At 35.3% G+C, this 19,154-nt stretch overlaps 2 protein-coding genes across 11 annotated transcripts in view; both read right to left on the bottom strand.

Annotated features, from left to right (window-relative positions):
* Positions 1-5,163, bottom strand: part of sema6ba (sema domain, transmembrane domain (TM), and cytoplasmic domain, (semaphorin) 6Ba) — a 282,900-nt gene extending 277,737 nt beyond the window's left edge. For all 9 annotated transcript variants that reach the window (XR_012388324.1, XM_073919106.1, XM_073919085.1 and 6 more), the window contains exons 1-2: positions 5,063-5,163; positions 4,833-4,882 (exon numbers count right to left, since the gene is read on the bottom strand). The gene's annotated coding sequence lies outside the window, so the exon portion shown is untranslated. The remainder of the gene's footprint in view (positions 1-4,832; positions 4,883-5,062) is intronic.
* Positions 5,164-17,580: 12,417 nt separating this feature from the next.
* abhd17aa (abhydrolase domain containing 17A, depalmitoylase a) overlaps positions 17,581-19,154 on the bottom strand; it is a 17,977-nt gene continuing 16,403 nt past the window's right edge. The window contains exon 5 of one of the 2 annotated variants that reach the window (XM_073912169.1): positions 17,581-18,245. In XM_073912169.1, coding sequence (XP_073768270.1) covers positions 18,026-18,245 — 220 coding nt within the window. In that variant the 3' untranslated portion in view covers positions 17,581-18,025. 2 annotated transcript variants of the gene reach the window in all.

The raw sequence follows: 19,154 nt of genomic DNA, 5'->3' as shown, positions 1-19,154 counted from the left end.
GTGGCCCAGTGGAGACTCGAACAAGAGACCTGCTTGCTGTTAGGCGACAGTGTTAACCACTGATCTGCCACCCTTATTTTTTTTTTTTTTTTTTTTGGGGGGGCATAAATATTGAAGGAATTGTTCAGTCAAAAAACTTAAAAAGTGAATGCATCTGCAGTATACAAAAATCATTGTAGTCCAAAAAGATTGTGCACGTTAAACCATAAAACACAAGTGTCATATCACAGGAGCCTCAGCAGTGTGCATACTTGATCTCACTCCCTTCGCAGAACAGATTTTTCCAGATGGATTCTCATGTGTGGGGATTTCAGCTTCAGCCTCGGATATATTCAGCAGTACGATGTGACTCATTAAAGTTTAAAACACACTCAAAGACTACAAACACGCCGAACCGCAGGATCAAAAGCACATGCATGCATTTTCTCAAGGGCTGTTCACATCAAATAGCACAGCTTAAATAAGACAAATTAGCAAATTAGCAACACTCCGTACACTTGCGCTTCTTAAATAAATAATAAAAGAGTTTAGACGAAGCCTGAAAAAACAAGCCCTTTCTGAGCGCGCAATGCAAATATTTTTTCAGGCCTAAAAACAAGACTCTGGAAGCCCCTGATATCCCTCAAAAAAAGAAAAACGCGATCAAAGAGGGGAAAAAAGAGAGAGAGGGGAAGACTTTTTAGTAATATTCCTGTCAGGCAGGTTTTCATCACCCTTGCTTCTGTTGCTGAGGAGATGAGCATCAGGAAACCATTACGGCTGATATTTTTAGGCAAGCATTGAAACAGATGCTGCTTTGATATGGAACGGGGAGAAAGTATCCGATTCTGACATCTACAAATTGGACACAGGTCAGTGGCAAATCACTGCAGAAAGTGTTTTTTAGCATGGGCCCTGCAAATGGAAAACCTATGTGCGAAAACTGGCAAAAACGTGACAAATCACCACAAATGGCAGCAGTCCACACCGCAACATAAAACACTATTTCATATTAATCAAATGGCTAAGATAAAATGATAATTCTGCCTGCGGCTCTCGAATTTGATTGGCGGTTGTCCAGTTGGTGATTGTGGAGGGAGAATGGAGTGAAAGCTCACTGATGTCACATTTAACATGTATGAAAAGTTACAATGCTCATTTTTTATTGTATAATTACACACTTTTTTATTGTTTTGCAGTCATGTATCTGTTGTTTAAAGTATAATTTAAAAATAACAATAATATCTGGTGCTAAGAAAAAAAATAATCGTGATTAATTACATTCAAAATAAAAGTTTTGACATACATGAAGTCTGTGTACTGTGTATATTAATCATGCATATATTAACACACATGAATACACATATTTATAATACAGATTCTATATAAATGTAAATATGTAGTAAATTGTTTTGTTTCTATGTATGTATGTATGTATGTATGTATGTGTGTGTGTATGTATGTGTGTGTGTGTATCACATGTATGTGCATCACATGCAAAACAAATTATGTCTAATAATAATAATCCTGCAGTTCTTTTCTCAAGACACAGATCTCACAATTATGATCTAATTGCAATACAAGGTTCAAGTTTTATAAAAACACCAGATATACCTTGGGCTAGTAGTTTTTTCACATTTTGTTAAAAAAATTTACAAAACTTCGACAGAACCTTCCCCTAGAGCAGTGATTCTCAATTATGGTCCTCAGGCCCACCTGCCTTGCACATATTGTATGCATTTCTTACTTAAGATACCTTAAGTAAGACCATTGATCATTAACAGAGGGATCTATGAACTGATCCTTGTGTGAAATATAAAAGACATACAAAATATGCAGGGCGGGTGGCACAAGGGCTGGAATTGAAAACCACTGCCATAGGGTTAGCCAATGTTCAACACTCCCTGTTCAACACCACCCACGTGCGCGTACACACGCACGCACGCACGCACACACACACACACACAGAGAAAGACAGACAGACAGACCTTTTATTTTTGGGTGAACAATCTTTAAGGAATGCTGGATTTTAGGAATTTTAGTTTTAAACATTACTTTTAAAACACCAGACACACTTTGGATAAACAGTTTATTCACATTATTGTTTAATAAATTACTAAATTCTGACAGAATCTTACCATAAAGTTATCCAATGTTTAGCAGCCTCTATTAGTCAAAAACTAACTTTAAAACTTCAAAAATACACAAACACACACACACACACACACACACACACTTTTCATTTTTGGGTGATCTATCCGTTCCATTTTAGGAATTTTTTGTTTGAATTGTCACTTTTTAAAACACAAGATGTACCTTGCACTAATAGTAAATTCACATTATTGTTAAAAAATGACAAATTGTTGACAGAATCTGGCCATAAGGTTAGCCAATGTTCAACACTCCGTATTAGTCAAAAACTTACTTTAAATATGGGCAAAAATGCACACACACATGCACGCACACACACATGCACACACGCGCACACACACACACACACACGCGTACACACACACGTGTGCACACACGCGCACACACGCATACACACGCGCACAGAATTATGTAACTATCTTATTAAGGAATGCAGCATTTTAAGAGTTTTAGTTTTAAAAATTACTTTTAAAACACCTGACACACGTTGGACCAACAGTTTATTAAAATTATTGAGAGATTTTTTATTATTGGGTGAACTATCCCTTTAAAGAGCGTTCCTTTTTAGGAATTTAACATTAAATGTTACTTTTAAACACATGAAATATACTTTAGACTAAGTTTATTCACATTATTGTTAAAAATGACAAAACTTTGAGAGAAACTTGCCATTAAGTTAGCCAATGTTCAACATTGCTTATTAGCCACAAACTAATTTAAACCTGGCCAAAAATACACGCAGACACAGAATTTTCATTTTTGGGAGAACTATCCCTTTAAGGTACATTCCTTTTTAGAAATTTTTGCTTTTTTGTCACTTTTTAAAATACAACATGCACTTTGGACCAACAGTTTACCAGTTTATTCACATCATTGTTTAAAACATTTAAAACTTTTATATATAACCTTACAATAAGAATAGTCAATGTTTAGCATTCCCTATAGAGTGAAGGAACTATGACCTCAGTTTGTATGCAAAAACCCAGAAGTGAGTTAGCATTTTAGCAGTTTCGGTTCCCTCGTCCCAAAGTCGATGGGTTTTTTCAATGGCATTTCAGTAAAATCGCTTAAATAAGGTTTGTGGCTAACACAAACTCAAGATACTTTCACGTTTTTTTCTACGACATAAAACACATCTGTTACAGCACACTCTTGATTTTTTAAATCGGTTATGCTTCTTTAAAAGGACGGTTGCTGTATCAAGTTGCTAAATGGGACTACAGGCGGTGTCGAAGACATTATATGTCATCAAGCTGATCTGGTCCGGAGGGCAGCTCGCTTATATTGGACATTTGGATTTGTTTGTGATTTAAGTATTTTCATAAATAGTATTTTATAGTTTGTAGCATTTTTCTAATTGGGAATTCATATTGTGTGTAGATAATACCTTCACTTGTAAAGACCGTCAGGACAGATTAATTTGTTGATCATTTATTTTAATTAAACAATATTATGGAGATACTGTTTACCAGTGCAGCCTGTCTCTTCCCTGCTCTCAGTAATGCAAACATGTGAATAAATGTGTAAAAATACAGACGTATTAGCTGTCATTTTAATCATGTGATTTTTCGTCTGTTTTTTCTTTATCTGAACACATTTAACTCTGTCAAAACGGCAATATTTATACTCCTCCATAAAATTTAAAGCATGTGACTGTATGAGCTGCTTCTCGCTGTACTTCGTAACATTAAAATAATATTGAATGTTGTTCTCCATCTATGATGGAACTTGCAGGCGTTTAATAGACTTGTCCCTCACGCCTCATTTCTGTCGTCAAAGGTAAGCGGGCTGTGTGTGCACGTGAGTGATATACTTATTTAAATATGTCTTGTGATAATACTATGTAGGCACATTTATACATACACTTTTAAAACTTTTACAACAACTGGAAAGCAAAACAGATGAATTTCCACTGTAAAAACGATCCAAAAGGCACATAGATGTATGTGTTTTTGTGTACTTGTTTATAATATATAACATGGATTATAATATAATAAACAGAGAGATTAACTCATTGTCATGGACTATATTTCTAATAATAAGCTTAATAAGTTGTCTGTAGCAGGGTGGTGCTGACGTCACAGGCGAGCGCCCCGAAGGCACTGTAGTCCATATAGCCTAATGTTAGCTTTTCAATTCTTACTTTTGCATTTAAGATCCAAAAGTGCTCAAAATTGTATTTTCGTGTGAGTATTATATCCGGCTGGACAAAATGTGTAAGTGTAATGAACAGTGTTTGAACACAGAGCTTATTATTTGCAATCTTATGGGAAAACCCTATGAAGATTTTATGAAGGGAACCAGTTTTATGCTAGCAGCCGATTAGCCTACAAGGTGACGTCATAGTTCCTTCATTCTATTAGTCGGAAGCTAACTTTAAACTGGTCAAAAATCCACACATACACACACACTTTTTACATTTTTGGGTGAACTAACCCTTTAAGGAACGTTATATTTTAGAAATTTTAGTTTTAAATGTTACTTCATAAAACACCAGACACACTTTGACAAAGTACAAACACTTAAACAGTTCTGTTAAAAAAAATTGAAGGCAAAACTTCGTATAACTGGCCAAAAATAAACGCAAAATTTTCAAACAACGTGGTTGTACTGTCTCACTGGTAGGATTCTAATTAGATATAAATGTGTAAGCTGCTTTGGATGAAAGTGTCTGATAAATAATGCTAAAAAAGTAAACTCACGTTAGTTTGAGCCAGTTGCTGTGTGTCGAGCAGGTGAGCATCCTGTAGGCCTATAAAAATTAATCACATCACAGTTTTACACTTAAAAGTAAATCAGCTTGCTTACATTGAACTATGAATATCACCCTGAGGAAACAAAGAGATTATTTAAACAGAAAAACGCATACTAGCGCTTTAAGCAGATTGTATTTTAAAAGAGCTATTTAATCTAATTAGACTACTTGTTTTACCTTTGGCGGACTCGAACAAATTTAATGGACGCTGCTGTGGAGTATAGGTAAAAATAGACTCAAACACATTAAGGTATCCCTGGAGATGCACTGAAAATCACAAACAGGTTTATTGGATGTGGGATGTGATGATGTGTGAAGATTGTGGACAGCGGATCTGCGTTGCGTTTCAATACAGAAAGACTCTCCTGCCACCTAGCGCTGGCTGTCAGTAGTGCTTCAAAAGAACAGCACAATATTATAAATGGTTTTAATGTCACTTGTGAACAATTTATTGCATCCTTGCTGGAAAACAAGTACAATCTTTTCAGTTAGCAAAATTTACAAATAACAGATCTATTCTGTTCATCAAAGAATCCTGAATAAAGGGTTTTTCCATACTATAATTTTGATTATTTATAATGCATCCATTCATTTTCTTGTCAGCTTACACCCTTTATTAATCCGGGGTCGCCACAGCGGAATGAACCACCAACTTATCCAGCAAGTTTTTGTGCAGCGGATGCCCTTCCAGCCGCCACCCATCTCTGGGAAACATCCACACACACATTTACACACACACTCATACACTATGGACAATTTAGCCTACCCAATTCACCTGTACCACATTTCTTTGGACTGTGGGGGAATCCGGAGCACCCGGAGGAAACCCACGCGAACACAGGGAGAACATGCAAACTCCACACAGAAACGCCAACTGAGCCGAGGCTCAAACCAGTGACCCAGCGACCTTCTTGCTGTGAGGCAACAACACTACCTACTGCACCACTGCTTCGCCCCACATCATGCATCCTTGCTAGGGAAAAAAGTTTTAATTTCAGTCCAAAGATTCTGATAAATTCAGTTTTTTTTAAATTATATTCATCGAAGAATCCTGAATATAACTTGAAATTAATCACTAAATGAAACCTTTGAGAAAATATAAAACTACATATTTCTTATTTTCATTGTAAAAAAAAAAAATCAACTACAAAATAATTAAAAATTATAGTCATATTTATTTATTGTTTTTAATTAATAAAAATTACTATACACTCAGAAGGTATGAGATCTGATATTAGGGGAGATCCTCTTCAAAAAAAAAAAAAAAAAACGCACACATTTATACATAAGGGGTTCATTTTAATAGGAACAATTCTTTATAAAGGTATCCCCATGACAGCTATCTTTCATTTACTTTTTATTCATGAGAGTATTACACACTGCAACAGTATAAAACAATCTGGGTTATATCAAAACAGCACTGCAATGACCAGCATTATTTTTACTAAGCATTCATCTAAACCAGGGGTCAGCAGTCTCGGTCCAGGAGTGCCTGGGTGTTTCAACTATACAGTAAGTATACCTAGTAACACCTTGATTAGCAAGTTCAGGTGTGTTTGATTAGGGTTGGAGCTCAAATCTCCAGGAACAAGTTTGGTGACCACTGATCTAAACCACTGCATATTTAATCAAATAAACCCATTAATTCAAATTAACTTTGCCAATACTATATATAAGGGTGGTGCAGCGGGTAGCACAATCAACTCACAGCAAGAAGGTTGCATGGTTTGAGCCTCGGCTGGGCAAGTTGGCCTTTCTGTGTGGAGTTTGCATGTTCTCCCAGTGTTTGCATGAGTTTCCTCCGGGTGCTCTGGCTTCCCCCACAAATCCAAAAACATGTGGTACAGGTGAATTGGGCAAGCTAAATTGACCGTAGTGTATGTGTGTGATTGAGTGTATGAATGTTTCCATGGGTTGCAGCTGCAAGGGCATGCTCTATTTCTGTATTAAATGTTTTAATTAGATGCAATATATTTCAGTAAACAGCTTATTTTCAGTCAATAAATATACAGTTTAAGACAAAATTATTATATGAGTGATGTCTGACAGCAATGAAATGTTTCCTATACCGTTTTTATTCTGGAAAAAGTCCTATTTTAGTTTGCCTGGAATAAAAGTATATATGTTTTAGCTTTAATAAAGGTCAATATATTATATTAATTTTGTTTGATTGTCTGCAGAACAAAACACTGATGCTCAATGACTTGCCTAATTACCCTAATTTGGCAAGTTAACAATGAATTCAATTCAATTCAATTCATCTTTATGTGTATAGCGCTTTTAGATTGTGTCAAAGCAAGTTCACATAGAAGAATACAGTGAATTAAAACAGTGTCAGTCCAGTTTTCAGAGTTTAAATTCAGTTCACTTTTGATTAGTTCAGTTCAGTGTGTTTTAATATTTCCTCTGTTTGTACACAAAAACTTAATGCGTGCTCTCAAATATACATCGCTGATTTATATTCTCTTGTTTATAAGAACTAAAGTGACTGTTCGCTTTATGTGTTTTAATTTTAGTTGTTTAACCTTGATGTTCAATAAATAATCAGACAGTAGATCGTGTGTGTTTTTTTCAATTAACTTAAAATCAAGTAATGCATCCTTCATTCAGAAATCTTTTACTTGTAATATGTGAGCATATTTACAAAACTTGTCAGTGAACTATGAGGTCAGAAAAAGAAATTATAAAATAAAATAATCATTAGTTAATCATGATCGAGATAAAATACTCAATTTATCGAGATTTAGATTTTAGGCCAAAACGCCAAGCACTAATCTGTAGCCTATATAATGTCATTTCATTCCACCACAAAATAATACCACAATATCTTTACAACTTTCCTTTATTATTCAACCACAGTACATCACATCTTCCGGCTAAAAAAGAAAATGTTACCCAACACACACAAAGCATCTTACATCATAGGGGGAAACACCATAACCTCTTTATACAGACGTGTACCTGGAAATATACAGTAATATTCTTCCACATCTCCATACAGATATGTGAATTAGTGTGACTAGAAATACAGCAAATTAGCTTTATAGCGCTATACAAAAGATTGTGAGTCACCACAGAGTGTTTTAGAGCGGTGCTGCATCATCTAAAGTGTCAACCCTTCAAATAATCACTATGTGGAGTTTTGTGCGAGACCAACTCTATCTCACGGCGATTCGTAACTTTTTAGATTTAGTGGCTAATTTGTATGTATTTGTACGATCCCATTCCTACAATTCATACAAATCCCCCAATGACAGTTGGGTTAAGGGGTTGGGTTTGGTGCCATGCCTCCTTTTAAAACTCTTACATGTTCTTACGACTGAACTCATATGAATTTGTATGAATTAGCCACTCAACTGACAAAACGTGAAATAGTTATGTTTCCTCGTGAATTCGAATAATCTCATACATACTATTTTGATTTTCTCATCCCCTAATGATGGTTGGGTTTAGGGGTAGAGTTTGGTGCCAAGCTCGTATATTTTGGTATGACTAAACTCATTCGAATTCGTACAAATTAGCCACTAAACTGACAAAACGTTAAATATTTACGTTTCCTTGTGAATTTGTATGATCTCATGGATACAATTTAGTACGATTTGCTCATTCCCCAATGATGGTTTAGGGGTGGGGTTTGGTGCCATGCCTCCTTAAAAAAATCTTATATCTTCATGCTAATTAGCCACTAAACTGACAAAATATAAAATAGTGATGTTTCCTTGTGAATATGTATGATCTCATGCATACAATTTAGTAAGATTTGCTAATCCCCCAATGACAATTAAATTTAGGAGTGGGATTTGGAGCCACGCCCCTTTTGAAAATCGTTCTTTTTCGTAAGATTGAAATCATACAAATTCCTCAAAATTAGCCACTAAACTGACAAAATGTAAAATAGTTACATTTCCTCGTGAATACGTACAATCTCATGCTTCAATTTAGTATGATTTTCTTAAATCCCAAGGATGGTTGGGTTTGGGGAGGGGTTTGGTGCTACACCTCCAATAAATCATACATTATTATATGACTTAACTTGTGAATTTGTAGAAATTAGCCACTAAACTGACAAAATGTAAAATATTTACGTTTCCTTGTGAATTTGTATGATCTCATGCATACAATTTCATACGATTTGCTCATTCCCCAATGACGGTTTAGGAGTGGGGTTTTGTGCCATGCCTCCTTAAAAAAATCATACATTTTCATGCGAATTAGCCACTAAACTGACAAAATGTAAAATAGTTATGTTTCCTTGTGAATATGTATGATCTCATGCATACAATTTAGTATGATTTGCTAATCCTCCAATGACAGTTAAGTTTAGGAGTGGGGTTTGTAGCCACGGCCCTTATAAAAAATCGTACATTTTCGTAAGATTAAAACCATACAACTTCCTCAAAATTAGCCACTAAACTGACAAGACAGTTAGATTTAGGAGTGGGTTTTGTAGCCACGCCCCTTTTGAAAATCATACAAATTCCTCAAAATTAGCCACTAAACTGACAAAACGTAAAATAGTTACATTTCCTCGTGAATACGTACAATCTCGGGCTTCAATTTAGTATGATTTTCTCAAATCCCCAGGATGGTTGGGTTTGGTGCTACACCTTTTATAAATCATACATTATTATATAACTTAACTTGTAAATTCGTATGAATTAGCCACTAAACTGACAAAACATAAAATAGTTATGTTTCCCCGTGAATTTGAATGATCTAATACATACTATTTAGTATGTTTTTCTCATTCCCCAATGACAATTGGGTTTAGAGATGGAGTTTGGTGCCTAGCCTCCTTTTAAAAACCGTACATTTTGGTATGACTAAACTCATACGAATTCGTACAAATTAGCCACTAAACTGACAAAACATAAAATAGTTACGTTTCCTTGTGAATTCGTATAATCTTATGTATACAATTTTGTAAAATTCGCTTGTTCCCCAATGACGGTTGGGTTTAGGAGTGGGGTTTGGTGCCAAGCCTCCTTTTAAAAATAGTACAATTTGGTATGGCTAAATTCATATGAATTCATACTAATTATCCTTATAGTGCTATACAAAAATTGGGTTTAGGGGGGAACAGTTGGATTTGGTGATGGAGCTTGGTGCCATGCCTCCTTTAAAAAATCATACATTTTCATACGAATTAGCCACTAAACTGACAAAACATAAAATAGTTACGTTTCCTCGTGAATATGTATGAACTTATGCATACAGTTAAGTACAATTTGCTAATCCACCATGACAGCAAGATTTAGGGGTGGGATTTGGTGCCACACCTTCTTTTAAAAATTGTACATTTTCGTAAGATTGAAATTATACAAATTCATACAAATTAGCCACGAAATTGACAAAACGTAAAATAGTTACATTTCCTCATAAATACATACAATCTCATGCTACAATTTAGTACGATTTGCTTATCCCCCAATGAAGGTTGGGTTTAGAGGTGGGGTTTGGTGCCACGCCTCCTTTTAAAAATCATACAGTTTTCGTAGCCACTAAATTGACAAAGCATTAAACAGTTACATTTCCTCGTGAGAGTAAATGGACTCAACCGGCTCTCAGATGTTCGACATTATTGCTCAGATGTTGTTTAGAGATGTTAATATTAATAACCGTTCTTATAAGAGCTCTAAAAAGCAAAACGAAAAAAAAAACATCCGATAACGTCCTTTTCATATATCAAGCTAAAGTCATAATATACACAAACCGCACACTATATAATTAGTCCATTTTCTTAATTCGTTTCTTATCTATTACATGCATACTGATATTGGATCATCGCCCGCCTGCTTTTTAACAAAGTTTGCTATGTTCTTTATTATGAAAGGTCATTTCTGCAACGTGACAAAAGCATCTATAATATATTGCAGAATTCTAAAAATGTAAGATGCAAACAGTCAGAATCTGATGCTATGAATTTGTAATTGAAAATAATTGTAAGATACTGCAAGATGTAAACACATTACTGAGAATAAAAGTCAGATTAGCAAGATGTAAACTTAGAAATGCTAAATCTGCAATAATATCTTGAAATTCTGACTTTCATCCCCCCAATTTGTACAATAAGCTCATACTTTTCCTTTTTTTTATCATTCTGCATTGAAAGACCAAGTCAAAAAAATTTATTTACAAATATAAATTTAAAATTCTGTGAAAAGGGTTAAGAAAATTGTTAAGAGTCTTCCATTTTACGTCCAATTCTGAGCTTTTTTTCATGCAATTCCAAAGTAAAAGATAATTCTACGTTTGCATCTCACAATTGACCTTATTCTAAATTTCCAAGTCAGAATTGCTATATAAAAGTTACGACTAACCTTTTTATGAATTGGTTTAATCCAGAGGCAAAAACAAGCCTCAATTCATTGATTTAGATGCTATTACGAAAACTGTCATTCCTAAAGCCAGTTTAAAGCTGGTTTTGTTTTACTGGCAGAATTTTGCTAGCAAAAATGCAGTGTTTTTATATCGAACATTTTGTTCCTGAATACACACTGCATTTTACAGGATATTAGGTCATAAAATGTATTCAAAGTCTTTAGAAATACAGACATCATGATGAAAAACTGGGTGAAACATAGCAAAGAAGATGTTAAACAGGCTGCAATGTCTGTTAAATATATTCACCCAAAAATCCTCATTTACTTTCCTTCACAGTGTTACAAACTCATCTTTTTTACACTGAAGAAATTCTGAACAAAAAACACCATTCAAAAATCATAAACATTGGCTGTACAGTTGATTTGCATGAATAAAAATGAAATATTTAAAGGGACAGTTCACCCAAAAAAAATGTGTTATTTGTAACTATGACTTTTTCATGCATGGAAAGAAAATACTTTCATGCACTGTAAAAAATTCCTGGTTGCCCTAAATGTTTAAACTAAATCAAATTAACCTTATGAGTGAATTATTGAACTAATATGATGTTAAACTGACCTAAAGCAGCTTGTGTAACTTATTGAATTGAGTGAGAACATAATTAACTTAGTTTAATCTTAGTTTAAACTTAAACTAAGTTAAAACTTAGTTTAAGTTATAATGACCTAAAACAAATGCTGTCAGGACTAATAGATCATTTTATTTTTTATTTTATTACAGCGTATAAAAACCAAACAGATTTATTTTCCATTCATTTCAATTGCTTTGACAAAAAAATAAGTAAATAAAAAAAAAAATTCAATAGAAGTCAATAGAAAATGAAATTATTTTCACATTTCTGTCTTTTCTTTTGTGATATGATTAATGTTAAACTCTGTATTGCAAGAACGACAACATTTATCATAACTGTGTATTTTTCTTCTATCATTTTTAACATTAAGACAAAAAGGCAGATTTGCAAGATATAAATATGAAACTGAAAAGAAAAAAAGACTTTTATTCTTATGAGTTCAAAACCTAAAGCTTATATATTTTGTTTCTCACAATCCTGAATTGATTTACAAGCTGAAATTTGTGAGTCAAAAGTGAAAATTGTGAGAAATACACTGAGAACTTAGTAGATGAAAGGTCAGAATTACATTTGTATCTCTATTCATTCATTAATTCATTTTCTTTTCGGCTTAGTCCTTTTAATAATCTGGGGTCGCCACAGCAGAATGAATCGCCAACTTATCCAGCATATGTTTTTATGCAGCGGATGCCCTTCCAGCTGCAACCCATCTCTGGGGAAAATCCATACACACTCATACACTAGGGACAGTTTAGCCTACCCAATTCACCTGTACCACATGTCTTTGGACTGTGAGGGAGTAACCGAAGGAAACCCAAGTGAACGCAGGGAGAACATGCAAACTCCACACAGAAACACCAACTGACCCAGCCGAGGCTCGAACCAGCAACCTTCTTGCTGTGAGGCAACAGCACTACCTACTGCGCCACTGCGTCACCTTTGTATCTCCATTTGAATTGAAATAAACATAAAAATGAAAGTAACATAGAATTGAGACATAAACTCATAATTCTGATAAATAAAATCAGAATCCTACGTTTATATCTAGCAATTCATAATTATTTTAACAAATTTAAGCTATTAAAACAAGAAAAAAGTCACAATTGTCAATTTTTTTTAAATATCTTGCAAATACAATCAGTAAAACTCCCTATTTTTTATCCTACCAATTCATTATCTATACACAAATAAAAATTATATTATTTTGCTTATTTAGTATAGTTTTTAGAGTAGTTCTGAGATGATCCTTTCATTGCTTATAGAAAAAAAGTCCCTAACCCATTTTTGGGTGAACTAACCCATTGAAAAAGGGATAGTTCCCCGAAAATGAGCGATTCTGTCATCATTTACTCATTCAAAACCTGTCTGGGTTTACCTTCTTCTGTCGAACACAAAAGAAGATGTTTGTAAGAATGTTGGAAACCTGTAACCATTGACTTCCATTTGTTTTTCCTACTTTGGATGTCAATTTTCATCATTCTTCAAAATATCTTCTTTTGTGTTCGACAAGGTTTGGAACCACTTGAGAATGAGTAAACAGTAAATAAATGATGATATTTCAGGTGAACTATCCCTTTAAGTGAAACAAAAAACACTTCTATCCCTTTAAAAAATGGCTCTTAATCAGTGACAGGTTTGTTCGTGTGTGTAGCAAAGACTTGTCAACCTTATAAAAATAGATCTGCAAGTTCATGTTAAATATCCATTGAACACAGAGGAGTATGTCTATTACTTTATCGAGAGAAGTGTCTGCTATAAATAGCTTGATATACAAACCGGTTATGCAATTAGAAATAGCAACAAAAACCAAACTAAAGGAGGAACGTGATTTGGTGACCTGGCATGCATTAATATTAAAAAACTGTCACAGTTGGTCCTCTCGCAGACGTAAACACAGACGAGAGGTCAGCAGTGCGTGGAGGTCACGACCCCACTCTGAAAACTGCCAATCACACGTCAGTCTGGGCTCGACTTGGGCTTTAAAGGTCAGAGTTCATTTATGCATCATTACATCGACGTGCACGAGCTGAGAGGAGAAGTGAATGAGAGAAAACGGTGACACTTTCTGTCGTGCTCAGTGGGCAAAATGACACATAATGACGTATTCAAAGAAGGTTGTGACCTCAATATTTACAAATTCAGTTCAGATCTAACGGCTTAACCGTGATACACAGGGCATATCACAATGTCATATCAGATTGAACATTTCACGTTTGCCTTACAGAAGCTGCTCCGGGTTTAGTTAGTTTTTTTTTTTTTGCACTTTAGACCATCTTCACTAATACCCTGTAAAAAAAAATAACCGTAAATTTGTAGTTTACCGTATTTTGTGATTCATGTTTTTATTTTTTATTATTTATGCTTTTGAATTGTATTATGGGACCTTCAATCTTTCCTACAAACAACTTTTTAAGATTGAAAAAGTGACTTTTATAAACATTTTTAACAGTTTCCAGTGACATATTGTCTGGGTTGGTGTTTTACATTATCCCAGAAGACACACAACATCATAAGACGATAATATTAGGTTACATTTAGGTCGCCAGCATCTAAGGACGATGTTATTTTGACGTCCAATAATGACATGAAATGACGTTGATATTTAATTGTTTTTAAGGTTGTGCTGGAAAGTGACCAAAATCCAACTTTGAGCCAATATCTTAAACCAGTGGTCACCAAACTTGTTCCTGGAGGGCCGGTGCCCCGCAGATATTAGCTCCAACCCTAATCAAACACACCTGAACAAGCTAATCAAGGTGTTACTAGGTATACTTGAAACACCCAGGCAGGTGTGTTGAGGCAAGTTGGAGCTAAACCCTGCAGGGACACCGGCCCTCCAGGACCAACATTGGTGACCCCTGTCTTAAACCAACGTCATGCTAATGTGAAATACTGACATTTATTTGTCAGGTATGTCAACCAAAATCCAACATCTGATAGACGTCATATTGGTCACATCCACACAATGTCAAGCTGGAACATCATCAGATGCTGATGTAATGTTGTTTTTATGTTGTGCTGAACAGCGACCAAAATCCAACGTCGAGCCAACATCTTAAAGCAACGTCATATTGATGTCAAATACTGACATTTATTCGTCAGGTATGGCAACCAAAATCCAATGTCTACACCAGGGGTCACCAAACTTGTTACTAGAGGGCCGGTGTCCTGCAGATTTTAGCTCCAACCCTAATCAAACACACCTGAACTAGCTAATCAAGGTGTTACTAGGTATACTTGAAACACCCAGGCAGGTGTGTTGAGGCAAGTTGGAGCTAAACCCTGCAGGGACACCGGCCCTCCAGGACCGAGATTGGTGACTCGTGGTCAACACAATGTCAAGCTGTAACATCATTAGATGTTGATGTTTTGTTGATTTTAGGTTGCAATAGAAAGTTACCCAAAATCCAATGTCTTTCGGATATTGGACAATGATGTTGGCTTGAAGTTGAGTTCTGACGTCAACTTGATTTTCACTTCCAAACAAAATGCAACGTCTGACGACATTGGGGTACAATGTGAATTCTGACATCAAGTTGACGTCCTGTGCCTATTGGAAGGGTACAAATCCTTATAACTTGCCAGATCATTTTCTGTTAATTTACGGACTTATTTCTTCTTATATTATTTCAAACTACTAAAATGTCAATAAAAGTCACTTTGTTAATATTTTACTTTTCAAGATCAAAACTCGATGGAGCAGAGATCAACATCCCATAATCCATTTCACAACTGTAAATAAACAATTGAAAATCACAAAATAAGAAAACTGTTAATGAACAGATATTTTTCACAATGTAGAAAAACAGAACAGAAAAACACGACTTTAAAAAGGATCAATGCAATGTAATGAGGAAAATAAGAGCATGATGCACTACCTTTCAAAAGTTTGGTGTCCTTACAATTTTACCTTTCCTTTTTTTCCCTCACCAAGGCAGCGTTTAAATGGTAACCGGGTTTTATTAGGTAATACTAACCTTACAGCATTTATTCCTTTTTGTCAATGGTAATTAAGTTGTTTGTGTTAACTCACAGTGCATTAAATAATGTTACTTACTTACTCCCTGTGCCATTTATATCGCACTTGATATGACATTCATACATTTCAATACGATTTGCTAATTCCTCAATGATGGTTGAGTTTAGGAGAAAAAGAAATCATGTTTTTGTACAAATTAAATTGCATACTGTAAAAAATATGTTAATTTACAGGTTTCCTATTTTGTGAACCATTCATTTTCCTTCGGCTTAGTCTCTATTTCAGAGGTTGCCACAGCGGAATGAACCACCAACTATTCCAGCATATGTTTTACTCAGCGGATACCCTTCCAGCCGAAACCCAGTACTAGGAACATTTCAAGAAGAACAGGTTTTTGTTGTTGAGGTTGTTGTTGTTTTTAACATTTATTAGCAGTGAGACCTTAATCTTTACTCTGACCACTTTTTATGTTGAAAATTCAACTCTAGTTTGAAACAACATATTGTATAAGTAGTACAGTGAATTAAGTATGCAAAAAAATTAAAAAGTACTGGTAGTTTAGTACCATACCATAATCATACCGTATATTACAACACCAACCCAGACAATAGATCAATTTACTATTACAAATGTCACTTTTTTTCAAACCTTTAGTTTTTGAAAGTTGTTTGTAGTACAGATTAAACTCACATAATGCTATTCTAAAACATAAACAAAATGGAAAATATCATGACTAGCAAAATACAGAAAACTGTTAGTTTAAAGATATTGTTTAGTGTATGAATTAGCCACTTTCCGGATGATGTAGAGTAAAATAGCTGTTTCCTCATGACATGAGGCTGGAGTTATCCTACTATCCTACATTTTTGGAAACAACCAAAGAATGTTTAAAACAAGTGTGCAAATGAACGTACACACATTTTGTTTTTACATTTTGAAAATTCTAGGGAATTAAAGCTGTACAGACCTACACTGCTAGTCAAAGGTTTGGACACATCTACTCGTTTTTGTATAACTTTTTTTGTTAGGTAAATGTTTTGCACCTTAAGGATACTGTACCATTAAAACTCTCTACCCGTTTATAAATGGGTGTAAAATTATATCTAAGTGTAGAAATATGGATCAATGTGAGTTATGAGATTCACTTTGATGTTTTACATCAGCTTAATGTAATGCAAGTTAATTTAATGCAACCTAATTTAAGGCAGCGTCTCATTTTTACAATGCAGCTCTAGAATTAGAGATAGATCACCCAAGATTTAAAGTTTACTAACCGTTTGGTCACTTTCAAGTGGTTCCAAACATTTATGGGTTGCTTTATTATGAACACAAAAGATGTTTTGAAGAATGCTGCAAAAGGTAGCCATTGACATCCAAATAGGAAAAACACATACCATAGAAGTTGATGGCATCCAGTTTACAACATTTTCCAAATTATCTTCTTTTGTGTGTAAACAGTTTTGTGAAGAGTGAACGATGACAATTTTCATTTTTGGGTGAACTATGCCTTTAAGAAAAAACTGATTTTAGTCTTGTAAAGAAATGAATATGTACTTTAGGCACAATTTCTAAAATTCCTCAAGACTTTCAATCATAACGTCCAAACATTTGACAGGTAGTACATCTCGAGTTGCCCGATGAAGATTAACCAGAAAAGAAGTTTCAATAAAAACACTCACACACACAGCGGATGGTCTTAAAAAGGTCGTCAAACACACACACACACACACACACAAACCCACAGAATCTGTCCAGCAGAGATTTCTTGTCTGAAAAGATGCTGTATTTTAAAACAGACTGGTCTTCTGCTCGGCCACGAAACCTAACAAAAGAGCAAGTACATAAACACCCACGACAGCAGAGTTTCATTACCAGATATTAGATATTAGTCATGTTCAAAATGACACTTCAGTCGTCCTAAATCACAAAGAAAAAGAATCATAATAAATCACAAGCCAAATCAAGTGAGCGAGCGCCTCAGATGGACTGAGGTCCTTCCTGAGACCCGACGCTCACACATCCAGATCTTCTCCGTGTGAAACCTTCAGACTTCTCAGTAGAAAACTCAGCTCCAGGCTGATAGAAACCAAACAGCCGGCACATCTACAGAAGAACAAACCCTCCAGAAATAACTCGGTGTGTTTGCTTTCCACACATGGCCGACTATTTATTGACGCAAGCACAAAAAGAAAAAGTGTCCCAGCTTTTACTGCGTAGCCACTTCCTGGCTGATGAACCTGCGCAGGCGTTCCAGGTACTGGCTGTAGAGCTCGATGTCGTTATGACCCGCTCCTTCAACCCACAGCGGCTCCACTGCCTTCGGGCAGCGCTCGAACAGGGCCAGACCATGAGAGAAATCAATCACTTCGTCCTCCGTCCCGTGGATGATCAGCACTGGAGATGTGATTTTAGACACCTTCTCGATGCTGAGGAAAAGTGAATAAGATACAATAGAGAGCGTTTAAAAGGGGACAGCACAATCTGTGATGAAAATTATTTCAGCGTTTTCTCTTTATCATTTCCTACTAAATGAGTACAAGTTGCTTTTTTCTTTAAAGGACATTCAGAGGAACATACCGGTACTTAATGGGGATTTTCCTTTTTTTACTACTGTATTACAGTTTATTCCGTTTGGGATTTGCAAGGCTTTTTGTTTGTTTTTAAGGGTTTTGTGCTCACAAATACTGTTTTTATTCTAAAATAATGTAAAACAGCGCAAAAATATGTTATATTATTATAATTCCAGGTGTTTTCTATTTGAAAATATACTAAAAATGTGTAATTTACTTCTATAAATAAGATAATTTTGAGCATCCACTTTGACATGACTTTTCAGAAATCATATAAATATGATCCTCTAAATCTGCTGCACAAGAAACATTTCTAATTATTATTCATTCATTCATTCATTTTCTCGTCGGCTTAGTCCCTTTATTAATCCGGGGTCGCCACAGCGGAATGAACCGCCAACTTATCCAGGAAGTTTTTACGCAGCGGATGCCCTTCATCTCTGGGAAACATCCACACACACATTCACACACACACACACACACACACTCATACACTACGAACAATTTAGCCCGCCCAATTCACTTGTACCGCATGCCTTTGGACTGTGGGGGAGACCGGAGCACCCGGAGGAAACCCACGAAGGCAGGGAGAACATGCAAACTCCACACAGAAACGCCATCTGAGCCGAGGTTCGAACCAGTGGATGTCTTTAGTGAGGTGCGTACAACACTGTTTTCTTATCCACGAAAGTAAAGGAGTAAAGTAAAGAGTGAAAGTAAAAAGGCCAAATTGAGGAGGCTCATTTTTTATCTTTGCACTGCAGA

This window comes from Danio rerio, chromosome 2 (assembly GCF_049306965.1).
Source record: "Danio rerio strain Tuebingen ecotype United States chromosome 2, GRCz12tu, whole genome shotgun sequence".
Classification (NCBI taxonomy): domain Eukaryota; kingdom Metazoa; phylum Chordata; class Actinopteri; order Cypriniformes; family Danionidae; genus Danio; species Danio rerio.
The sequence above is the reverse complement of the archived record's forward strand: the minus strand, read 5'-3'. Positions and strand labels throughout refer to the sequence as shown.